The sequence below is a fragment of the Thalassophryne amazonica genome, chromosome 7 (assembly GCF_902500255.1).
Source record: "Thalassophryne amazonica chromosome 7, fThaAma1.1, whole genome shotgun sequence".
Classification (NCBI taxonomy): domain Eukaryota; kingdom Metazoa; phylum Chordata; class Actinopteri; order Batrachoidiformes; family Batrachoididae; genus Thalassophryne; species Thalassophryne amazonica.
The window spans coordinates 99,055,712-99,082,513 of NC_047109.1; the positions used below are offsets into that span (position 1 = coordinate 99,055,712).

Below are 26,802 nucleotides of genomic sequence, written 5' to 3' on the forward strand. Positions count from 1 at the left end.
AGATGTTCTCTGCAGAATGTGCATGTTGCTCACTTTTAAAGACACCCATATATTACTTGGATGATGTAATTTCTGCTTAAAATATATATTATATATTATATATATATATATATATATATATATATATATATATATATATATATATATATATATATATATATATATATATATATATATATATATATATATATATATCAATGCCACCTGCAGGATCAAAGGAACAAGATCATTCTTGGAAGCACTTTTACTTGCTTGTTCCAGCAGTGTGAATCACAGCTGGTGTCAATCTGAATGTGATAAGAGATATTCACTACAGTGAAGAATAGTCTTCCCAAAATTGCAAATCTGACCGAAAGTCCAAAAGATCAAAGTGCATCAAAAGTTGAGGACATAAAGTAGAGATGTTTGCTGAGAAATCCTTTTAATCACTGAAGAGACTTTGATGTTCTCTTATAAAAATGTAACTTTCAAGAGAAACGAGGAGAAAAGACAAGACTGTATTCCTCATTGTGGAGGTTAAAGCAAGAGGAGTCGACTCACCAAAACTCTGTTCTCCGTTTTGTCTCCTTTGATCTCCAGTTTGACTCTCCTCCTCAGCGACAGCTTCACCTTCCTCCCCACCGCATCCCTCACACTCTCTGCACACCACACACACACATACACCAGATTAGAAAACTCTTACATTTCTGTGAAATGGTGTCAAAAGGTGTTTTTTTAAATGACAAGAGAAGATAAGGGCCGCTGTCAAGTGGTTTATCATGTATTATATAAATTCATAAGCCATTTCACTCCGAGTCTTAACTCGGACCCACGTTTTAATCAAAAGTTGAAGCTGAGTGAGAATTTCAACAGTTTGACTTCATCACCACCAGCAGATTACTGGATTTCTGCCGCTAAATGAGAAACTGTCCAAACCCACTGATTAGAAAGTACATATACATAATATTACGAAAGACATTAATACCTTCCAGATTGGACACACCAAAGAGAAGAATGTACTTTTTAAATTTACATACTATGAGTCCCTGTTCTCACATCTACATTCTCTAGATTTGGACTCAGTAAATGTTAGGGTGTGTCAAGATCTCACAATATTAAAATATGACAATATTTCTTGTTGCGATGAAAAACTGTTTTGTGAATTAAAGCAACTGAAAAGAAAAGGAAAAAAGTAGCGCCACAGCATCCCCCACCACCCTCGGGCCGTTCTGAGTGCTTTATTTTGAAAATCTCTAAATTGCTGTGTCGTCACTGCAGTGCTTTTTCTAACAACCAATCAGACGGTTGTCTTCATGGTTTTAATAGTTTGCATTAGTGAGTATTATAGTGCACTTAATTCATATTATTTTCTGACTAGGGGTGTAACTATACACCTCTCTCATGGTTTGTACAAATCACCATTTCAAGCTTATGATATGGTTCAAATCAAGGTATGTTCCTGTCAGGTTTTTCCTAATCAGGTACAGAGCAAATGACTTGTACAAAATTGATACTCGGATTAGGGATACACTGATCCACAATTTTTCACTTCCGATCCGATCTCGATACCTGAATTTGGATATCTGCAAATACTTTTCCAATCAGATACCAGAGCTCTGTTTCCTTTAATATTATTATTATAGTCATTATTGTTGATTTATATGACGATTTTCTTAAAAAGGAGACCTGAACGTTCAGCTACAATTTGCCAGAAGGGGTATCTAAGATGAAAGCCTAGATTTGATGTATTGGTTAAAGGAATTAAGTACTTTTATATAGCCTTATTTTTATATACTTAAAGAGAAAAGACAGCACTCTCTCTTTGTTTGTCTCTGTCTCCCTCTCTCTCCTTCTAAATGTTCAATTACAGTGGAACTTTATTGACATGTAAAACATGTTTACATTGTCAAATCAAGTGTTGTTGTCGTCCATTCGGCTGCTCCCGGTTTTTTTGTTCGGGGTCGCCACATCGGATAGATCTGCACTGGTACTTGGCACAAGTTTTACGCCGGATGCCCTTCCTGATGCAACTCCAGTGACACCTGGAGAAACACACACAGCCGCTGGTGTTCCAAAGAAGTCTCCCATCCAAATACTAGCCGCATGCCGCACTGCTTAGCTTCTGAGATCCAATGGGATCAGGCTGACACAGAGCAGACCGGCTGCTTTGTCAAATCAAGTGTTAAGAGTAAAAATTAAAAATAAAGTTCTCTCTCACCCTCTCTTTCTGTCTATTGTTTGCGCTCTCGTTCTCTCTCTTTCGCTTTCTCTCTGTCTTTCTTTCTCTCTCTCTGACTTTTTCTCCCTCTCTCTCGTTTTTAGTGCTGCAAAATTTCGAACTTTTTGGAAACAAGAAGCCTTTCAACTGTAATATAAGCTGTAAATTTCTAAATGTAACATTAGCGATGCTCACGCACGGGAATTTAATGGAGATTTTTTTCCCCTTTCAGCGGATAGAATCTCTGTTCGGCTGTCCTTCTTAGCTGCGATCTGTGCTGGAGTTTCAAAGTTTTTCACAGCCTCGGGGATGCTGAAGTGGCTAACTTTTCAGCACACATTTTCAGCAATAATTCAGTTCATTTTTTGGAAAATCCGTGCTCGACAAACAGACAATTTGCACCAGAGAGCCGGGCGGAAATTTGTCACTACCCGCAGCTAGAACACTGTGGAAGACAGCTCTCTCAAACAGCTCAGCTTCAGAAACCTCCCCCCTTGCCTCCTCACACTCAGCAACAAACAAAGCAGAGCAAACAGCAGCAGTTCAGAGTAGGGCTGAAACGATGACTCGAATAACAAATAATTTGATTATAAAAAAATGATCAAGGCAAATTCTGTGCCTCGAAGCTTCGTTTAACGTTGTAGTACATATGCCAGGCCTGTGTGTGGCGCTGTAACGTCCCCAGAAAAACAACAGAAGAAGTCTAGAGCATGTGCTCTGGCCGTGTAACAGCTAATAATTTAGCCCTTAAAGCTACCACTTTCCAATGTAACACAGAGTAAAATAAAGCCTTTAAAGAGAAAGAGGGTCCACACTGATCATCTGAAATAGACTTACTGCACATTTAAAGTGAAGTAGTGTGTTTGTCTATTATTGAAAAACACACGGTCTGCTCGACGTGGTGAGTGACGGCCGGGCATCCATAGTCGAAGCCGGCTGCTGTCTGTTTTGTTCAGACTTGCGCTGACTGAGTGTTTCGCTTTTTCATTTTTGCTTTTTTTGGACAACACACAATGCTTTACAAACACGGTAACTTAAAAAAAACAAACAAAAACCAGTGACTGCGAGGCTTACATGTTCATCCTCCTGCTGAAATGCATCTGGTGAATCGCAGAGAAAGAGGGATAAAAAAAAAGTTACGTAGGGACCCAGTCCACCAACATTTAATAATAATAAAAAAAAAAAAACTCAAAATGGTTACATTTTACAAGTTGGGGAAAAAAACAAAACAAAAACAACAACAACAGAAAGCCACATCCCATCGTCATTTCAGCAAAATGTCAAGACTTTGGCACAGTGACACTGCTTAGGAAGAGCCCTGGACTATTGATGTTTGAAAGCGCAAAAGTAGTTTTTATCCAATTACTCGATTAATAGCCAGAATAATCAATAGAATACTCGATTACTAAAATAATCGATTGCTGCAGCCCTAGTTGAGAGGATTCACAGTGGCTCCTCACGTATTGGAAAATGTCACGGGTTGGATCGGTATTTTACGATACTTGAATTATGTCGGATCAGATGGGTCACAACCTTAACTCATATTTCTGACATTTTCAAGACACAAAGGTTTATCTTTGGCCATACTCGTAAAATATTTGAAAATATAATCAGTAATGAAAATACTACTTTACTGTAGTTGTAGCCTTAATGAAAAAGCACAGGAATACTGATTCCTGCCATGACACACCCCCAATGTAAAGAATCGTTACTCTTTAACATATGATAAAAGGAGGTTTTTGCTTTATACCAAATATCAGAAATACATCAAATAAATTGGCAACAAGTTTAGAGAGTCGGGTTCAACAATTATAAAAAACATTAAAATATTTAAGGAAACAATTTTATTTTGAACTATAAAATGTCTAAAACCTTGTTTTAAGAACACAATTAAGTAAACCACCTCCTTGGATTAATTTTCTCTCATGTTGCTATATACACAGAAACTAAAAACACTAAGATTGGAATTACTGAGCAACAAAGAAAAAAACCACAGCACCATATTTTCCAAAGTATAAGTCACTTTTTATTTTCCTCCTGTTCGGGAGGTCCTGCGACTTATACTCATGTAATTTATACCCCCCCCCCCCCCCCCCCCGCAAAATCAAACATTTGTTACTAATCATAATAAATATAATGACTTTTTATATAGGAATTTCACATTACTCAAAGCACTAAACAAAATAACTCTAAAATAAAAGAATAAATTCCAATAATAAAAAGTACACTACAACAATCAGGGCTCGAAATAGTACGTGCATGTGCTAGTTTGTGCACGTTTTATTCGAGCGGTGCAGGTATTTTATACTGCACTTGCACTGGTGCAAGTAACTTTATCCAACTTTTATCAACTATAAGCACCAGTAAAATGAACCAATAAATGAATAAATAAGGAAAAAAAAAAACAATTTCCAGTGTATTGTCTTCGTTTTCCCTGCGTTTTATGACTCAGACACACGGAGCGAGTTGCTGTGCTTCATTTGTTGTGTTCGCGTGCACATGTAAACAAAGAAAAGAAAAAAAAAACTGGCTGGCTGCGGTTCCTCTCTCTCTGTCCTCAAACTCTATCATCATTGTGTTATAAACCAGTCACCATTTGTTTTATTATACATCCGAGTAGTTAAAAAAAATTATCTTCACAGACGATTAGTTCGCGCGAGCACGTGAAAAAAAGTGCTGCCACTGCGGTTCCTTTATGGAACCCAAGAGACGTCACTTAAAGTGATTTTTTTTTCTGGCCATGATAATTTGTGCGCACATTTTCCTTTAAGTGAGCACACAAATTAATAACAGGTGCTCTCAAATTAATAAAACGTGCGCACGTTTTCCTGGCCATAATAATTCGTGCACACGTTTTCCTTTAATTGAGCCCTCAAATTAATAAAACGTGTGCACGTTTTCCTTTCGTTCAAAATTAACTTCATAATATGACCTAAATTGTCATCCTCACGCTTCAACCTCAGCATTCTTTTTAATGTGCTTAAACTCCAGATGATGTCATGCTGGGCAGCTGGAGTTCTCTGTATGTCCTATGTCCTTGTGTGTATATGATGATATACCCTGACCAGATCCATTTCTAATGGGGAAATGTATCACACTGTCTGCTGGTTTGTTGACTAATAGTCAATGTGCGCACAATATCATAAAACGAGTGCACAATATAATAAAACGTGCACACATTCTCTCCACATGCAAAACATTTTGTGATGATACTTCCAGTGCTCCGTAGTGTCTCTCTCCCCTGAAACTGTCATAATTGTGTTATAAGCCAGTCACCATTTGTTTTATTATACATCTGTGTAGTTAATAAATAAAATAATCTTCCCGGACGATTCGTTCACACGCGCACGTAAAAAAAAAACAAAAAACTGAGCAGCAGCAGCGGCAAACTCTCCCCAGAGAGGAATTAAGAGTCTGACACATCAGAGGAGGAGTTTTAAGGTTGATATAAGACTGACTTTTGGTTGTGCAAGTAACTTTTTTTGGTGCAAGTAAATTTTTGTTACTAGCACCAGTGCAATTAGGTTAAAAAATGTATTTCGACATGGAAATACAGACCTGGAATGGACATCACGTGACTAGCGGCGTGCCACATGGCGGCCATTACTAAGGGTTTAGAGAGCACCTTGAGCCAGTTAAACAGAAGCGAAATGAGGGGAAAAAAGGCAGCCAGTGCTTCATCAACTGCACCAACTACAAAAACAAATTCTGAAATACTAAAATGAACTGTACAAGAGCCTTAATGTAATTATGTAAAATAAATGTCTATTTAAAGTCATTATGTCGCAATTTAATATCGATATACTGAGACTATAACTCAACGCTATAAGTTCTTTTCATTAAGCTGCGTTCACATGCATACAAATACGGAAACAAAAATGTTTAAATATATTTATGTATACGAGGTCTGTTAGAAAAGTATCGGACCGTTTTATTTTTTTTGAAAAACTATATGGATTTGAATCACGTGCGATTACATCAGACAAGCTTGAACCCTCGTGGGCATGCAAGAGTTTTTTCACGCCTGTCGGTTATGTCATTCGCCTGTGGGCTGGCTTTGAGTGAGGAGTTGTCCACCCCTCCCATCGGAATCTCTTTTGTCTGAGAACTTCCTGAGAGGACTGACGCTTTGCTTGATCAAACTTTTTTCCAAAACTGTGAGGCACATCGAAGTGGACATCATTCGAGAAATTCAGCTGGTTTTCTGTGAAAATTTTAACGGCTGATGAGAGATTATGGACTGCTGCTGTTGCTTTAAGGACTGCCCACGGAGCGGGACGTCGCAACGCGCCCTGAGCCGCCGCTGTCTGCCTGTTTTGAGCTGAAAGCTTCCAAATTTAAGCCTCTGTTGACCAAGGACGTCGTGAGAGAACAGAGAACTTTCAGAAGAGGTCCGGATCAGCAGTTTATCCGGACATTCCACTGTTAAAGGAGATTTTGTAATGAAAGAAAGTGCGGACGGGTCCACGCGTGGGGACGCAGCCACAGGAAAAACACCTCCGTTGGAAGCCTTAAGGACAAGTTGGAACATGTCCAGCTGTTAAACAATTTCTCAGATTCTCACTCAACTGAAAGCCATCAAAAGCCGCCTGGTTTTTACAAATGGTTATCAACACGGAGGTGTTTTTCCTGTGCCGTCGCACCGCGCCAGCTGCGTCCCGACGCGCGCACGTCTTTCATTAATAAAATCTCCTTTAACAGTGGAATGTCCGGATAAACTGCTGATCCCGACCTCTTCTGAAAGTTCTCTGTTCTCTCACGACGTCCTGGGTCAACAGAGGCTTAAATTTGGAAGCTTTCAGTTCAAAACAGGCAGACAGCGGCGGCTCAGGGCGCGTTGCGACGTCCCGCTCTGTGGGCAGTCCCTAAAGCGACAACAACAGTCCATAATCTCTCATCAGCTGTGAAACTTTTCACAGAAAACCAGCTGAATTTCTCGAATGATGTCCACTTCGATGTGCCTCACAGTTTTGGAAAACATTTTGATCAAGCAAAGCGTCAGTCTCTCAGGAAGTTCTCAGACAAAGAGATTCCGACAGGAGGGGTGGACCATTCCTCACTCAAAGACTGCCCACTGGCGAATGACGTAACCGACAGGCGTGAAAAAACGCACGCATGCGCATGAGGGTTCAAGGTTGTCTGATGTAATCGCACGTGATTCAAATCAAATCAAATCAATTCAAATCAATTTAATTTATATAGCACCAAATCACAACAAACAGTTGCCCCAAGGCGCTTCATATTGCAAGGCAAAAGCCATACAATAATCACAGAAAAACCCCAACGGTCAAAACGACCCCCTATGAGCAAGCACTTGGCGACAGTGGGAAGGAAAAACTCCCTTTTAACAGGAAGAAACCTCCAGCAGAACCAGGCTCAGGGAGGGGCAGTCTTCTGCTGGGACTGGTTGGGGCTGAGGGAGAGAACCAGGAAAAAGACATGCTGTGGAGGGGAGCAGAGATCAATAACTAATGATTAAATGCAGAGTGGTGCATACAGAGCAAAAAGAGGTGAATAAAAAGAAACAGTGCATCATGGGAACCCCCCAGCAGTCTAAGTCTATAGCAGCATAACTAAGGGATGGTTCAGGGTCACCTGATCCAACCCTAACTATAAGCTTTAGCAAAAAGGAAAGTTTTAAGCCTAATCTTAAAAGTAGAGAGGGTGTCTGTCTCCCTGATCTGAATTGGGAGCTGGTTCCACAGGAGAGGAGCCTGAAAGCTGAAGGCTCTGCCTCCCATTCTACTCTTACAAACCCTAGGAACTACAAGTAAGCCTGCAGTCTGAGAGCGAAGCGCTCTATTGGGGTGATATGGTACTACGAGGTCCCTAAGATAAGATGGGACCTGATTATTCAAATCCTTATAAGTAAGAAGAAGAATTTTAAATTCTATTCTAGAATTAACAGGAAGCCAATGAAGAGAGGCCAATATGGGTGAGATATGCTCTCTCCTTCTAGTCCCCGTTAGTACTCTAGCTGCAGCATTTTGAATTAACTGAAGGCTTTTTAGGGAACTTTTAGGACAACCTGATAATAATGATTTACAATAGTCCAGCCTAGAGGAAATAAATGCATGAATTAGTTTTTCAGCATCACTCTGAGACAAGACCTTTCAAATTTTAAAGATATTGCGTAAATGCAAAAAAGCAGTCCTACATATTTGTTTAATATGCGCTTTGAATGACATATCCTGATCAAAAATGACTCCAAGATTTCTCACAGTATTACTAGAGGTCAGGGTAATGCCATCCAGAGTAAGGATCTGATTAGACACCATGTTTCTAAGATTTGTGGGGCCAAGTACAATAACTTCAGTTTTATCTGAGTTTAAAAGCAGGAAATTAGAGGTCATCCATGTCTTTATGTCTGTAAGACAATCCTGCAGTTTAGCTAATTGGTGTGTGTCCTCTGGCTTCATGGATAGATAAAGCTGGGTATCATCTGCGTAACAATGAAAATTTAAGCAATACCGTCTAATAATACTGCCCAAGGGAAGCATGTATAAAGTGAACAAAATTGGTCCTAGCACAGAACCTTGTGGAACTCCATAATTAACTTTAGTCTGTGAAGAAGATTCCCCATTTACATGAACAAATTGTAATCTATTAGACAAATATGATTCAAACCACCGCAGCGCAGTGCCTTTAATACCTATGGCATGCTCTAATCTCTGTAATAAAATTTTATGATCAACAGTATCAAAAGCAGCACTGAGGTCTAACAGAACAAGCACAGAGATGAGTCCACTGTCCGAGGCCATAAGAAGATCATTTGTAACCTTCACTAATGCTGTTTCTGTACTATGATGAATTCTAAAACCTGACTGAAACTCTTCAAATAGACCATTCCTCTGCAGATGATCAGTTAGCTGTTTTACAACTACCCTTTCAAGAATTTTTGAGAGAAAAGGAAGGTTGGAGATTGGCCTATAATTAGCTAAGATAGCTGGGTCAAGTGATGGCTTTTTAAGTAATGGTTTAATTACTGCCACCTTAAAAGCCTGTGGTACATAGCCAACTAATAAAGATAGATTGATCATATTTAAGATCGAAGCATTAATTAATGGTAGGGCTTCCTTGAGCAGCCTGGTAGGAATGGGGTCTAATAAACATGTTGATGGTTTGGATGAAGTAACTAATGAAAATAACTCAGACAGAACAATCGGAGAGAAAGAGTCTAACCAAATACCGGCATCACTGAAAGCAGCCAAAGATAACGATACGTCTTTGGGATGGTTATGAGTAATTTTTTCTCTAATAGTTAAAATTTTGTTAGCAAAGAAAGTCATGAAGTCATTACTAGTTAAAGTTAATGGAATACTCAGCTCAATAGAGCTCTGACTCTTTTTCAGCCTGGCTACAGTGCTGAAAAGAAACCTGGGGTTGTTCTTATTTTCTTCAATTAGTGATGAGTAGAAAGATGTCCTAGCTTTACGAAGGGCTTTTTTATAGAGCAACAGACTCTTTTTCCAGGCTAAGTGAAGATCTTCTAAATTAGTGAGACGCCATTTCCTCTCCAACTTACGGGTTATCTGCTTTAAGCTACGAGTTTGTGAGTTATACCACGGAGTCAGGCACTTCTGATTTAAAGCTCTCTTTTTCAGAGGAGCTACAGCATCCAAAGTTGTCTTCAATGAGGATGTAAAACTATCAACGAGATACTCTATCTCACTTACAGAGTTTAGGTAGCTACTCTGCACTGTGTTGTTATATGGCATTAGAGAACATAAAGAAGGAATCATATCCTTAAACCTAGTTACAGCGCTTTCTGAAAGACTTCTAGTGTAATGAAACTTATTCCCCACTGCTGGGTAGTCCATCAGAGTAAATGTAAATGTTATTAAGAAATGATCAGACAGAAGGGAGTTTTCAGGGAATACTGTTAAGTCTTCTATTTCCATACCATAAGTCAGAACAAGATCTAAGATATGATTAAAGTGGTGGGTGGACTCATTTACATTTTGAGCAAAGCCAATAGAGTCTAATAATAGATTAAATGCAGTGTTGAGGCTGTCATTCTCAGCATCTGTGTGGATGTTAAAATCGCCCACTATAATTATCTTATCTGAGCTAAGCACTAAGTCAGACAAAAAGTCTGAAAATTCACAGAGAAACTCACAGTAACGACCAGGTGGACGATAGATAATAACAAATAAGACTGGTTTTTGGGACTTCCAATTTGGATGGACAAGACTAAGAGTCAAGCTTTCAAATGAATTAAAGCTCTGTCTGGGTTTTTGATTAATTAATAAGCTGGAATGGAAGATTGCTGCTAATCCTCCGCCCCGGCCCGTGCTACGAGCATTCTGACAGTTAGTGTGACTCGGGGGTGTTGACTCATTTAAACTAACACATTCATCCTGCTGTAACCAGGTTTCTGTAAGGTAGAATAAATCAATATGTTGATCAATTATTATATCATTTACCAACAGGGACTTAGAAGAGAGAGACCTAATGTTTAATAGACCACATTTAACTGTTTTAGTCTGTGGTGCAGTTGAAGGTGCTATATTATTTTTTCTTTTTGAATTTTTATGCTTAAATAGATTTTTGCTGATTATTGGTGGTCTGGGAGCAGACACCGTCTCTACGGGGATGGGGTAATGAGGGGATGGCAGGGGGAGAGAAGCTGCAGAGAGGTGTGTAAGACTACAACTCTGCTTCCTGGTCCCACCCCTGGATAGTCACGGTTTGGAGGATTTAAGAAAATTGGCCAGATTTCTAGAAATGAGAGCTGCTCCATCCAAAGTGGGATGGATGCTGTCTCTCCTAACAAGACCAGGTTTTCCCCAGAAGCTTTGCCAATTATCTATGAAGCCCACCTCATTTTTTGGACACCACTCAGACAGCCAGCAATTCAAGGAGAACATGCGGCTAAACATGTCACTCCCGGTCCGATTGGGGAGGGGCCCAGAGAAAACTACAGAGTCCGACATTGTTTTTGCAAAGTTACACACCGATTCAATGTTAATTTTAGTGACCTCCGATTGGCGTAACCGGGTGTCATTACTGCCGACGTGAATTACAATCTTACCAAATTTACGCTTAGCCTTAGCCAGCAGTTTCAAATTTCCTTCAATGTCGCCTGCTCTGGCCCCCGGAAGACAATTGACTATGGTTGCTGGTGTCGCTAACTTCACATTTCTCAAAACAGAGTCGCCAATAACCAGAGTTTGATCCTCGGCGGGTGTGTCGTCGAGTGGGGAAAAATGGTTAGAAATGTGAACGGGTTGGCGATGTACACGGGGCTTCTGTTTAGGACTACGCTTCCTCCTCACAGTCACCCAGTCGGCCTGCTTTCCCGGCTGCTCGGGATCTGCCAGGGGGGAACTAAGGGCGGCTAAGCTACCTTGGTCCGCACTGACTACAGGGGCCTGGCTAGCTGTAGGATTTTCCAAGGTGCGGAGCCGAGTCTCCAATTCGCCCAGCCTGGCCTCCAAAGCTACGAATAAGCTACACTTATTACAAGTACCGTTACTGCTAAAGGAGGCCGAGGAATAACTAAACATTTCACACCCAGAGCAGAAAAGTGCGGGAGAGACAGGAGAAGCCGCCATGCTAAACCGGCTAAGAGCTAGTAGCTGCGCTAAGCTAGCAGATTCCTAAAAACACGCAAAGTGAATAATGTGTAAATAATTTAGAGGTGATTCAGCAGAAGGAGTGCTTTAGTTAAGGCACGTGAAGATTACACTGGGAAACAAATCGTAATCTAGATAACCAGATCAATCTAACTGCGCAGATTAAACAGCTAACAGATACAGCAAAACACCGCTGTGCTCCGGAACAGGAAGTGATACAATACCGCAGTGAGAGCCAACCACCAGTAGAGGCAAGCCAAGAGTCCATATAGTTTTTGAAAAAAATAAAAAGGTACGTTAGTTTTATCACAGACATCGTATATACTTGCAGTGTTGTTTAATATGATGTGTACATAGTGGTCACAGGAGGCATTTAAATTTTAACAGTGTGGTTGGAGGGGAGGTCCTTTTTACCAAGACTGAGGGTCATAAGTCAGAAATTCTGAATGGCTTTATATCTACTTGTAATGAAATGTTAGTAAAAAAAAATCATATATATGTTGTTGTCATTAAAAGACTAGCAATAATATTACAGTGGAAAAAGCAGCAAGGTACAGTGAGGAAAATAAGTATTTGAACACCCTGCGATTTTGAAAGTTCTCCCACTTAGAAATCATGGAGGGGTCTGAAATTTTCATCTTACATACATGTCCACTGTGAGAGACATAATCTAAAAAAAACAAAAAAATCTGGAAATCGCAATGTATGATTTTTTTTAATAATTTGTTTGTATGTTACTGCTGCAAATAAGTATTTGAACCCCTACCAACCAGTGAGAATTCTGGCTCACACAGACCTGTTAATTTTGCTTTAAGAAGCCCTCTTATTCTGCACTCTTTACCTGTATTAATTGCACCTGTTTGAACTTGTTACCTGTATAAGAGACACCTGTTCACACACTCAATCAATCATGCTCCAACCTGTCCACCAACACCTGTGAAAATCAATGTTAATATTTGGTACAGTAGCCTTTGTTTTCAATTACAGAAGTCAAACATTTCCTGTAGTTTCTCACCAGGTTTTCACAAACTGCAGCTGGGATTTTGGTCCACTCCTCCATGCAGATCTTCTCTAGATCTTTCAGGTTTTGAGTTTCAGCTCCCTCCAAAGATTTTCTATCGGGTTCAGGTCTGGAGACTGGCCAGGCCACTCCAGAACCTTAAAATGCTTCTTACGGAGCCCCTCCTTAGTTGCCCTGGCTGTGTGTTTGTGGTCACTGTCCTGCTGGAAGACCCAGCCATGACCCATCTTCAATGCTCTTACTGAGGGAAGGAGGTTGTTTGCCAAAATCTCGCAATACATGACCCCATCCATCCTCCCTTCAATACGGTGCAGTCATCCTGTCCCCTTTGCAGAAGAGCACCCCCGAGTATGATGTTTCCACCCCCATGCTTCACCATTGGGATGGTTTTCTTGGGGTTGTTCTCATCCTCTAAACATGGTTAAGTGGAGTTGATTCCAAAAAGCTCTATTGTGGTCTCATCTGACCACATGACCATCTCCCATGCCTCCTCTGGATCATCCAGGTGGTCACTAGTGAACTTCAAACGGGCCTGGACATGTGCTGGCTTGAGCAGGGGGACCTTGCTGCCCTGCAGGATTTTAAACCATGACAGCATCATGTGTTACTAATGTAATCTTTGTGACTGTGGTCCCAGCTCTCTTCAGGTCATTGACCAGGTCCTCCTGTGTACTTCTGAGCTTTCTCAGAATCATCCTTACCCCACAAAGTGAGATCTTGCATGGAATCCCAGACCGAGGGAGACTGACAGTCATCTTGTGTTTCTTCCACTTTCTAATAAATAATCATAACAGTTGTTGTCTTCTACCAAGCTGCTTGCCTGTTGTCCTGTAGTCCATCCCAGCCTTGTGCAGGTCTACAGTGTTGTCCCTGGTGTCCTTAGACAGCTCTTTGGTCTTGGCTATGGTGGACAGGTTGGAGTGTGATTGACTGAGTGTGTGAACAGGTGTCTTTTATACAGGTAACAAGTTCAAACAGGTGCAATTAATACAAGTAAAGAGTGCAGAATAAGAGGGCTTCTTAAAGAAAAATTAACAGGTCTGTGAGATCCAGAATTCTTGCTGGTTGGTAGGGGTTCAAATACTTATTTGCAGCAGTAACATACGAATAAATTATTTAAAAAAAAAAAATCATACATAGTGATTTCCAGATTTTGTTTTTTAGATTATGTCTCTCACAGTGGACATGCACCTAAGATGAAAATTTCAGACCCCTCCATGATTTCTAAGTTGGAGAACTTGCAAAATCGCAGGGTGTTCAAATACTTATTTTCCTCACTGTAAACGACCACAATTACAAGGCACACTTCAGATTTATATTTTAATACATAAGGATTTTTTATCCAGGCATATATGGGTTCATTAGAGCTTTTAATCAGCTTGAATACAACTTACAAGGCCTCATTTATAAAAATCCATCGAGAATTATGATCACAGGGGAAAAAAAAACATCACAGTAAATGAACAGAATGGCATATTTTTCCCCATATTTCCACACTTTACATAAAACATTTTTTTCTACCCAGGCATGTATGGGTTCATTAGAAAGCTCAATTAAAGGAATTTGAAACAAGCCTACATTTATTAAAATCTGCTAACAAATAGCGACAACAGAGCAAGAAAAGCAGCACAATTTGTCATAATTTCCCCAAATTTCTGCATTTTACATAAGTTTTTTTTTCCACCCACACATTCATAGGTTCATTGGAAAGAGCTTTCAAAGGGCTTTAAAACAAGCCTACATTTATTAACATCCGTTAAGAAATAGCGACGCTAGTGCAAAAAAAACGGTCAGTTTATTATTGATGATCGGCACATCTCCACCCTTAGTAATGGCGCCTTCCTGTCCTGAGCGACGCTAATAGACTGAGGTGCGCACGTCCATTCCAGGTCTATATTTCCATGTATTTTGACCCCTGACAATGAACAAAAATCCTGAATTAAAAGGCTGGTATTTCAGAAAAAAAAGGTACAACTTATACTCGGGTGTGAGTTGTATATGGGTTTTTTGTCTTTAAGAGGCATTTTTCCACAAGTGTGATTGATACTATGGAAAATACGGTAACATGATCCCCCCCCCCCCCCCCCCCCCCCCCCCAAAAAAAAGCAATCCATGTTCAGCTTCATATTCTTCTCATTATACACCGTTGTTTGTCCCTATGGAGGGACATCTTATATGCATGGAAACCTGTACCTGGGTCACATTCAGGTATTTTATTCTATTTAAATTACTGCAGACTTGAGACTCTGCAGTAGTTTTTCCTTTTCATTTCAATACTGTAAATAATATTTCTGCTTTCACTACGGCATAAGCCCATATACTCTCTCAGAACAGACAAACTCAGACACACGGGCATGTGCATTCTGATGTTCAGACTCAATGCTGACACCCCAGAGAACTGGTTCAGAGAGCAGAACTGGGTCAGCCGCCTTTTCACGCTGCTCAGAGACCCACCACACCATGGCAGATACAGTCTGTACCCATGTGACAGAAAGACAGCATTTCTGTGTGCGTATCTGACAGCATGTCAGTCTACCACAGCCTACGGGCTTCGAAAAACCAGTATCAAAACTAAACAAGTGGGGGAAATACTTTTATCTGTGAGCCTGGAGCTTATAAAATGCACTGAAAACGTTAATTTCCTACATTAAAAATATAGGTCAGAGTGGCGGCTGGCCCATAGGGGGCGCTCGGGCGCTGCCCTCCTATAGATGTGGAGGGGAAAAGTAAATATATATATATTTAAAAAGTACTATCCATGTCAGTTTTACTTAATAGTATGTGCCTACATGTAATATGAATGATTAAAACAACACTTCCTCCAACTGACTCTCATTCAACAGTGCATTTCCACCGACAGAAGCAGAGAACGTATCATTCCTCGTCTTGGGCGATCATTCAAAGCGCCCTTGAAGTGCAGCGAAATAACCAATTGTATGTAGTTGCTAGGGAAAATTAATAAATATTTGGCAAATCAACATTGCCAAAATTAATGGCTTTGGGGCGCTGGAATTTTAGCCCTTGCTACAAAAATGCGGGAACGTTAGACAGTTACAGTCAGTGATATATGTGACGCTGCAGCTGCTGCTGTCAGTCAGTCAGGCAGGAAGAGATGATGGTGACGACGACGTTTGATAATTATTTTTATTTCGTCTCCGTGTGTTTTTGCTGGAGTAAGTTGAAAAACTCTTCGGAGGTTTAATCAAATCAATGACACCAAAGTTTGGCGGGGATCCTTTTGGAGGCGCATGGAGGTGCGCACATCAGATCTTTCTCGTGGTTTAATGAAAATTGCACATCCCGGTTGGAGGAGAGACGTTTGTCTGACTCGTGATAAACCGTGTCAGGCTTCATTCACAATTTCAGCGCGCACACGTCACGGAGGCTGCTGATCTGCGCTCTTTACTGCGGGGTGGAAAGGAGCGCATCCACCTCTGCCAGCTGCAGACTGACTCCTCTGGATCCACTTCAGCTCAGGTGAGCTGACGAGCTGCTCAGATTTATATCAGAATGTTGCTCCTGGTGTGGAAACAAGGATGAAAATTTAAGATAAAACAAATGAGTGATGTTTTTTTGTTTGTTTTAGGGGGTCAAAGCTGTGATCTTTATTGGGACAGCGGACCAGTTATAATGGTAATATGGGAGGCCGGGGCTGTTTGTAACAGTGTTCAAAGCTGCAGCCATGCTGGTATTTTGATTTCACTTTACACGTTCTGAGGATCAGTTCACAGAAGTGAAATATTCTTTGGAGTATTCCACACTCTAAAACAAATTATTTGCTCAGTTTAAAAACAAAATAAAACCCTAAAATAGCAATTTGCATGTTTTTTAAAGAAATTCTAACTCAGCCACTGAGCACACACAACACACTTATAGTAAGACAAACCCAAGTTTAGCAATGCATTTAATTAAGTGGTTTTGTAAATTTTGCTTTGTCCTCTACACTGTTAATTTTAACCAATTTAAAGGTTTTGGTGTTATTAGTTAGTCAAGTTATTTAATTTAAGTTTTTCAAGCTTCTTTAGTTTGCCTCCATTCCACTCAGTAATGTTCATGCACAATATTACCTTAATTTTCTCTCGCTCACACACACACACACACACACACACACACACACACATTTTCTCTCTCTCTCTTGGAAGGTGGTGTGAACATTGTAGTATGTACATAATGTTCTTTTGTCAATTGAAGAATTTTTCCATATTTTGAAAGAGTGTAAATTTGGTGATATTTTCGATTTTGTTAAGGGGGTGTCATTGTGAACCCCAGGATCTGTTTGTCTGAAGATGATGGCAGTTCAGTACAGTTTGGTGTACTATGTGTGCAATTGGTGTCAAATGGTGAAATGTTTTTTGCTCAAGAACTTGAGTGTTGTATTTGATACTGTTCCTTTCCAAAGTAGAAATGGGGCCTAATATAGCTGTAAATGGTTAACTTTATCTGTAAAACTGCTGATTTTGAGAAGGACATGAAATGATTATTGTGGAATTGTAGTAATTTTCCGACTGTTCACTTGAATGCCTGTACTGGACAAGGCAAGGGAATCTATTGGCACAGCAGCCCCACCAAGACTGTTTTTCACCAGCTGCCACTGGGTCAGACACCAACAACTGACAGTGTTCAGTCTGAAGGAATCCCACCCACTGTGAGGATTAATATGTTTAAAGGAGCCAGGACAGTTTGGATACTTCATTAAATAAATAAATAATGGTTAATTTATTCATATATCACTTTGCATAATAACGGGTAACTTGAGACTGTCTGCCTTTTTGACTAAATACACCATATTGGTATACTGTAATAATGCAATTAATTTATTAGTTATATGGTGTTGTTAATTTCTTAGTGCTTAGCTCAGATAAGATAATTATAGTGGGCGATTTTAACATCCACACAGATGCTGAGAATGACAGCCTCAACACTGCATTTAATCTATTATTAGACTCTATTGGCTTTGCTCAAAAAGTAAATGAGTCCACCCACCACTTTAATCATATCTTAGATCTTGTTCTGACTTATGGTATGGAAATAGAAGACTTAACAGTATTCCCTGAAAACTCCCTTCTGTCTGATCATTTTTTAATAACATTTACATTTACCCTGTTGGACTACCCTGCAGTGGGGAATAAGTTTCATTACACTAGAAGTCTTTCAGAAAGCGCTGTAACTAGGTTTAAGGATATGATTCCTTCTTTATGTTCTCTAATGTCATATACCAACACAGAGCAGAGTAGCTACCTAAACTCTGTAAGGGAGTTAGAGTATCTCGTCAATAGTTTTACATCCTCATTGAAGACAACTTTGGATGCTGTAGCTCCTCTGAAAAAGAGAGCTTTAAATCAGAAGTGTCTGACTCCGTGGTATAACTCACAAACTCGTAGCTTAAAGCAGATAACCCGTAAGTTGGAGAGGAAATGGCGTCTCACTAATTTAGAAGATCTTCACTTAGCCTGGAAAAAGAGTTTGTTGCTCTATAAAAAAGCCCTCCGTAAAGCTAGGACATCTTTCTACTCATCACTAATTGAAGAAAATAAGAACAACCCCAGGTTTCTTTTCAGCACTGTAGCCAGGCTGACAAAGAGTCAGAGCTCTATTGAGCTGACTATTCCATTAACTTTAACTAGTAATGACTTCATGACTTTCTTTGCTAACAAAATTTTGACTATTAGAGAAAAAATTACTCATAACCATCCCAAAGATGTATCGTTATCTTTGACTGCTTTCAGTGATGCCGGTATTTGGTTAGACTCTTTCTCTCCGATTGTTCTGTCTGAGTTATTTTCATTAGTTACTTCATCCAAACCATCAACATGTTTATTAGACCCCATTCCTGCCAGGCTGCTCAAGGAAGTCCTACCATTATTTAATGCTTCAATCTTAAATATGATCAATCTATCTTTGTTAGTTGGTTATGTACCACAGGCCTTTAAGGTGGCAGTAATTAAACCATTACTTAAAAAGCCATCACTTGACCCAGCTATCTTAGCTAATTATAGGCCAATCTCCAACCTTCCTTTTCTCTCAAAGATTCTTGAGAGGGTAGTTGTAAAACAGCTAACTGATCACCTGCAGAGAAATGGTCTATTTGAAGAGTTTCAGTCAGGTTTTAGAATTCATCATAGTACAGAAACAGCATTAGTGAAGGTTACAAATGATTTTCTTATGGCTTCGGACAGTGGACTTATCTCTGTGCTTGTTCTGTTGGACCTCAGTGCTGCTTTTGATACTGTTGACCATAAAATTTTATTACAGAGATTAGAGCATGTCATAGGTATTAAGGGCACTGCGCTGCGGTGGTTTGAATCATTTTTGTCTAATAGATTACAGTTTGTTCATGTAAATGGGGAATCTTCTTCACAGACTGAAGTTAATTATGGAGTTCCACAAGGTTCTGTGCTAGGACCAATTTTGTTCACTTTGTACATGCTTCCCTTGGGCAGTATTATTAGACGGTATTGCTTAAATTTTCATTGTTACGCAGATGATACCCAGCTTTATCTATCCATGAAGCCAGAGGATACACACCAATTAGCTAAACTGCAGGATTGTCTTACAGACATAAAGACATGGATGACCTCTAATTTCCTGCTTTTAAACTCAGATAAAACTGAAGTTATTGTACTTGGCCCCACAAATCTTAGAAGCATGGTGTCTAACCAGATCGTTACTCTAGATGGCATTTCCCTGATCTCTAGTAATACTGTGAGAAATCTTGGAGTCATTTTTGATCAGGATATGTCATTCAAAGCGCATATTAAACAAATATGTAGGACTGCCTTTTTGCATTTACGCAATATCTCTAAAATCAGAAAGGTCTTGTCTCAGAGTGATGCTGAAAAACTAATTCATGCATTTATTTCCTCTAGGCTGGACTATTGTAATTCATTATTATCAGGTTGTCCTAAAAGTTCCCTAAAAAGCCTTCAGTTGGTTCAGAATGCTGCAGCTAGAGTACTGACGGGGACTAGCAGGAGAGAGCATATCTCACCCGTGTTGGCCTCTCTTCATTGGCTTCCTGTTAATTCTAGAATAGAATTTAAAATTCTTCTTCTTACTTATAAGGTTTTGAATAATCAGGTCCCATCTTATCTTAGGGACCTCGTAGTACCATATTACCCCATTAGAGCGCTTCGCTCTCAGACTGCGGGCTTACTTGTGGTTCCTAGGGTTTGTAAGAGTAGAATGGGAGGCAGAGCCTTCAGCTTTCAGGCTCCTCTCCTGTGGAACCAGCTCCCAATTCAGATCAGGGAGACAGATACCCTCTCTACTTTTAAGATTAGGCTTAAAACTTTCCTTTTCGCTAAGGCTTATAGTTAGGGCTGGATCGGCTGACCCTGGACCATCCCTTGGTTATGTTGCTTTAGACGTAGACTGTGGGGGGGTTCCCATGATGCACTGTTTCTTTCTCTTTTTGCTCCGTATGCATCAGTCTGCATTTAATCATTAGTGATCGATCTCTGCCCCCCTTCTCGGCATGTCTTTTTCCTGGTTCTTTCCCTCAGCCCCAACCAGTCTCAGCAGAAGACTGCCCCTCCCTGAGCCCGGTTCTGCTGGAGGTTTCTTCCTGTTAAAAGGGAGTTTTTCCTTCCCACTGTGGCCAAGTGCTTGCTCATAGGGGGTCGTTTTGACCGTTGGGGTTTTTCATAATTATTGTATGGCCTTGCCTTACAATGTGGAGCGCCTTGGGGCAACTGTTTGTTGTGATTTGGCGCTATATAAGAAAAAAGTTGATTGATTGATTATACCATCAGTCATAGCTGTGTAAAATGTATGCAAAATATACCGTTTGAGATCGCTTTAGAATTGTTCAAAACCCAGAAATGAGAAACATAAATAAGAACATAGAAATAAGAACATAACTGATTTAAAGTGTGTTAACGTCTTGTTAAATTTATTTTGAAAAGTTTCAATCCATCTCTTAATTGGTCCATCAATTATCAGTTAAAAACAGATTCATCCACATTAAATTCATTTAAAACAATGAACAAAACAAGTTCAACATAAAGCATTATCTGGTTTGAAATGGTTACATTCCTTTTAAAGCAGGTATAAAGTGCATCACATGAAACTATCCTTGGTGGAAAATCTTTCAAATTGGATAAAAATCAAGGTTACTCCACTTTGAACCATTCACTGCATTACAATAGTTTAGATGTTGTAATCTAGACAACACCTAACAAGTTGAAATCGCATTTAAAAATGGCTTTTAAAACAATTTAATCCATACTATCTTTGGTGAAGAATGGTTTAAAACTATATTCCCACTCAGACTGTTGCTAAAGTTCTGAATCAGGACATACCTGTATTGCATTCCAATTATTATTCCGGCACTTCTGGGTACGCATCCACAATATAGGTCCAAACATTATATGCCATCTTTCAGCATTTATGGCCTGATTCATTACACACAATTATTGTTCTGGCACTGAGTGACTGAGATGATGAGTTTGTATCCCATGGTAGTGCAATCAGGCCTATCCTGACTCCCAGCACCATAACTGAGACATACAAGTATACAGCTACAGTCACTTGCCCAGTTCCGGATCACTGCTGTAGTTTTTGCGCCGTCGTTTCTCGTAATCAGCATGAATAAGTTAATACTTGGTACCAATGGAAAGACTGATGTTTTGTCTACAAACGACCACAAGCTGGACTGGATGCAGCCATCCTTGTGATCAGCAGAGGAATCTAAACATCCCGGTGTCAGCGGTGTGCGCACATTTTCTCACTCATTCCTGCAAGTTTGAAAGTAACGATCTCTAAGACGTAGCAAAGGTGAGTTAGACATTCTGTGTTTTTGGTTCTAGAGTGGGAAAATACTTACTTACTTGGGTAGAAAATGTCAGTGTGTTATGTCTAGCTGTTTAATTGCTGCACGTATTTATCTCCAACGTGAAAATTTGCCGGTTGTGGATCACTGAAGCAGCAGCCTCATGTCTGTAGTTGTGAGTCATGTGGACTTTGGGGGTCATCTCAACATCATGAATGGGCATGAATGTGGGGGCTTTTACTTTTTAATTCGGGAGAAATCTCACCTCCACACTTCATTTTTTGCTCGTAAAAACGTATAATGGCGCCTTTCGAAACTAAGTAAATTCTCATTTAATAAGTATAATTTATATCATTTTGTGTCCAAAACACATTCTCGGGCACAGTGTGTATCATTCTGCATTAGAAGGGCTCCAGCCAGATACCAGGAATGACGCCAAAGTGACAGAGACTGTCCAGAACCGGGCAAAGTGTTCCATTTCTGGCAAATGTTTGCACCACACATAATGTTGCTTCACACTTTAAGTAGAAGCGTTAGTCCACCCAGACGTTTTCAGCTAAATAACACCCAAATACCCAATACAACAATACACAATTAAAGGACATTCAGTTGCTTTATGGCTCCGTAAAGTGGGACTTTAAAAAAGGTGATCCGGAACTGGGCAACCGTTTGTACCTGCCACACAGACAGACACTACAATTTTATGTTCCCCATAATAACTGGAATTGGTCCACTTTGCAAAGTAGACCACATGAGAATTCCGTTACTACATGTACCTTCCTGATAGGGCTGCAACGATTAATCAATGAATAACAGACTACGGAATTTATCAACATCTATTTTGATAATTGGTAATTGCTTTGACTCACTAAAACAAATTATTAGATTTCAGCTGCTTAAATGTGAATATTTTCTGGTTAATTTTATTAGTCCCTTTAAACGCATCAGCTTGGTCTCTAGAAATCACTGATCAACATTTTCTCCATTTTCAGAAGAATCAGAAGAAGTTTATTGCCATTGCCAATGAACAGGATTCACAGACTAGGAATTTGCTTTGATATAATGGTGCAACATTAAGCAGAAAGCCATATAAAATGCTAAGATAAAATATAAAATATGTGCTAAAATAAGATAAAATATAAGATGAAATATGAAAGGCTGTGTGCAACAGAAAAACAGTGCAGTGGGAGGAGTGCAATTAAAAACCAAAGTACATTTGTCTAAGGTGACCTGTGAATTTTCTGAATGTAACAACTAATAAGTCTTATTTTCTTGATTTCATTATTAAAATAATCATTTGCAGCCCTATTTCCGGAAACACCAAATCCAGAAATTGTCCATGTGAAATCTTTCAAGTTGGACCACATCAGAAATAACTTATAGGGTCTCCTGCTGATTCCAGAAGTGTCTGACACCCTTGCAAATTGGTGGCCAATTTCAAAGCACAAAGCAATTCTGATTTGGTTCTCTTTCCAATTCTATGCAGAAGACACAGAAACTGGAAATGGTAGGGACACATAGTATTCACTGCTCCAGACCACTTACTTTTATTTGTTCTGCCCGGAACAATGATTTTTTTTTTTTTTTTTTTTTGTACTTCCAGATCTGACCACAATTTTTGGAAGGGTGCTGCAGTCTCTGGTGTCAGAATGAGGCAAAAAAAAAAAAACCCTGAAGCCGCAGCTGCCTAGCAACATCGGATTTGGATTAATTTGGTAGAAATCATACCAGTAAAAATACAGGTACAATTAAAAAAAAAAAAAAAAAAGGACAACACAAAGCATAAAAGCACTTATTTCCAATGTGGTCCTCAAATGGTTTGGATTAGGGTTTGGATGAGTACTCAAATGGTTTAGACTAGGGTTTGGATTAGTTACATAGACATCGACCTGATTCCACAAAGGGCCAAAAGGGTGCAGTTTTTTCTTTGTAACCACCAACTTCACCACCAGGTGATTTCATTGATTAACAACACTTTGAGCAAATGGGATGAGTTCATCAATGATATCACCAGGTGGAGTTGATTAGAAAGAAAATGTGCACCCTCGTGGCCCTTTCTGGAATCAGTTTGACACCTGTTAGTATAAGGATTAGGGGTTACTTTTGGGAAATACATAAAAAGTTTGGAAATTTAAGTAACAGTTTCACACCAAGACCAGGATTTGCACACTTCTGGGAGTCTTGCACAGAACCATAATTCCACTATTGTCTAGACCTGATTAGGGAATTTTTCAGTTCACAAATTGTTGTTTAAACAATTTGGGTTAAGAGTGATATGAAACTAAATTCATAACAAGACCTGGTTGTTTCAAGCTATTTAAAATGTTTGAAGCAGTTTGAAAGGAGATTCTGTTTGCACATCTGGATCAATGACAAAAACAAAATCATTATGTCAAATAAAATGGGACTGCCACACATTCGAGATTCTAAACGTAACATTTTCTTTATAAATTACTAAACTGATTCATTTTAATCGAACTATTTCTTTCTTGTTTCGATGCTACGGGGAATTTGTGTGGACAACAAAATGTATTTTATGAAAAACGTAGTAATTCGGCCATTTAGCGGAATAAAAATAAGTTTTAAAAAAAATGGGAGGAGCAGATTGAGAGCATGACTCAGTCACATGAAGTGTGGCTGTATTAGAGCATTTATTTGATAACATTTATCAGACAGAATGGGCTAAAAATAAAAAATAAAACTAGTGTCGTGTTCTTACCCACGAGCTCCTTGGGGACCTCTGACACTTCCTCGCTCATTCTGCCGAGATAAAAAGTCCAAACAAACGACAAGAGTCCAGCCGAACACACCAACCGACCTCCAGGAACGAGGGAAGGAAGAGCGAGAAATGTGAAATGGTGCAGCCGCTCGGCGCAGCCTTTCTGCCGGTTACATGCTCCACTCCTCTCGGTGTGTCGGGCGCATCTCTTTTCTGTTTAAACAGCGCGGGTGATGTGATCAATAAAAGGGGGGGGAGAAGAAAATCATCACTAGAATCGTCTCAGGATCATGTTGAAAAACGGTGCATCCTGCATTTCAGAGAGATTTAAAAGAAAAAAGCAAACGACTCGCACCGTAAAGCTGTCGGTAATAGTACGGTACCAGCCAGTGGGAGACACCGGAGCCCCGCCCCGCTCCGTGATGCGACAGCCGGAGAGCCGCTGTGACGCCGCGGCAGTGTGGCGTGTCGGGAGGGGGCGTGGTCACTGTGTCGTCAGCCCTCAGCCCGCTGAGCAAGCGACGAGAGGGGAATCAGAGCTGGGAAACACCGACATCTAGTGGTCGGTAACGAGACTGCAAACGAACAACTCAGGGACTTAGAGTCAGCAAGATTCTGAGAGCCCTGACCTTCAATAAGTGCTTTGTTACCTCTGCCAAGGAGGTTATGTTTTCTGTCGAGTTTGTTTGTTTGTTTGTTTGTCTGTCTGTTTGTCAGCAGGATAACTCAAAAAGTTTTGAACGGATTTTGAAGAAATTTTGTGGAGTGGTTGGAAATGACAAGAGGAAGTGATTAAATTTTAGTGGTGATCCGGATCACGATCCGGATCCAGGAATTTTTTAAAGGATTCTTCACCATTGCGGGATAGGGGGAATTTTGACATTCTAGTTTCTAACTCCACAAAAACAAGGCAGAAAGGCTTGAAAAAATTAGGGTGTAACATAGTTCTATCAAATGTTCTATCAAACAACAAAGTTTGGTGATGATTGGATCCGGATTCCGGATATGGTGATCCATAATATGCAAAAATATAGGGAAAATAGAAAATGTGTCAGTGTGAGGTGACAAATGAAGCTAGAGATGCACAACTAACACCAAACTGTAGCTGAATCTGTACTGATTCAGTAAGGTGTCATCAGATTTGATGTAACGTCAAATGTTATGGAGCTAGATCCAGAAGAAAACCGCCATTACCGAAAAATCATTTTTATACAATAACTTTTGAACTAAGACATAAAAGTGATTCCAAGTTTTAGTGGTATGTTTTCATGGTCAAGGATGTCAAATATAAAGGAAAGAAAAGTGTATGTATCATAGTTTTGGTTGTAACACTGAATTGTTGAATAGATCACTGTGCCAAGGAGGGAATCTCTTTAGGGTCAGTGACCCTATGGCCTGTGGAGCACATGCAACACTTAAAAAATAGTTCTATTTCAGAATTTACTGTTATTTATTTAGAGAAGTGTTTCATAAATGTTAAAAAAATTACATATTTACAGTTTAGTTGAATAATAAATTGAATTTTGTCTCTTATTTGTTTTTGTCTATAAGCACATGCAATATCAACATCAGTGCTCAGATGACAGTAGCTTCTGGGAAAGGTGCAAGTTGCAATAAATTGTGATGCCAAGCGCTAAGGATACATACTATCCAGTCACAGCAGATGAAACTTTTTTACTAGCAATCATCATTAGACTTTTTAGGTTCAATGATTCCACAGCATGTAGATGTTATGGCGTCAGTGACCCCATGGCCTTGGCGGAGGTTTGCACCCTCCGAGTGCTTCTAGTTTGTGAGATGTTTTCATACCCACTACAAACAAACACTTGAGAGGATATATATATATATATATATATATATATATATATATATATATATATATATATATATATATATATATATATAGTAGTTCTTCTGGTCGACTTTCCATGAGTATTGTAAGTGCAACTCCTCTGCAACTAGTTTGAACAAAACTTCACACAGTAGTAGCACATCATATGAAGAAGTTCAGGGGCAAAAGTTGGAAACGAACTAATAGCAATACTATACGAGTCATCCATGAATACAACTTTTTGTTTTGTATATTTACAATATTTTTTTAAATTTTTTACATTATATATATATATATATATATATATATATATATATATATATATATATATATATATATATATATATATCAAAATTTTGAAGCTTTAATACTGAGAGGTCAAAGCTCCGCTTGCCAAAAAATAAACAAAAAACAAAAACAAACAAACAAAAAACAGCCCATGCATTTCTGGCATTAATAAATGCCTTTTTCTGAATTGAATTTTGGGTTTCAAACAGGAAACGTGACAGAAGCCATGAATTGTTCACTTCACCCAGTGGCGATTCTACACTGAATTACTCCCCAGGTGAGACCCTCTCCGAGCCCCCCCCTCCCACACACACACACACACACAACACACACGCATTTTTGTATTTTTTTTCTTTTTTTGCACAGCTATTTTTTAATTATATATATATATATATATA

General features: G+C 39.4%; 1 protein-coding gene across 2 annotated transcripts in view; it reads right to left on the bottom strand.

Moving 5' to 3' along the window:
- LOC117514664 (F-actin-uncapping protein LRRC16A-like) overlaps positions 1 to 26,802 on the bottom strand; it is a 203,485-nt gene that overhangs the window by 161,454 nt on the left and 15,229 nt on the right. For both annotated transcript variants that reach the window (XM_034175232.1, XM_034175233.1), the window contains exons 2-3: positions 24,286 to 24,633; positions 541 to 638 (exon numbers count right to left, since the gene is read on the bottom strand). In XM_034175232.1, the coding sequence (XP_034031123.1) occupies positions 541 to 638; positions 24,286 to 24,325 (138 nt within the window). In that variant the 5' untranslated portion in view covers positions 24,326 to 24,633. The remainder of the gene's footprint in view (positions 1 to 540; positions 639 to 24,285; positions 24,634 to 26,802) is intronic.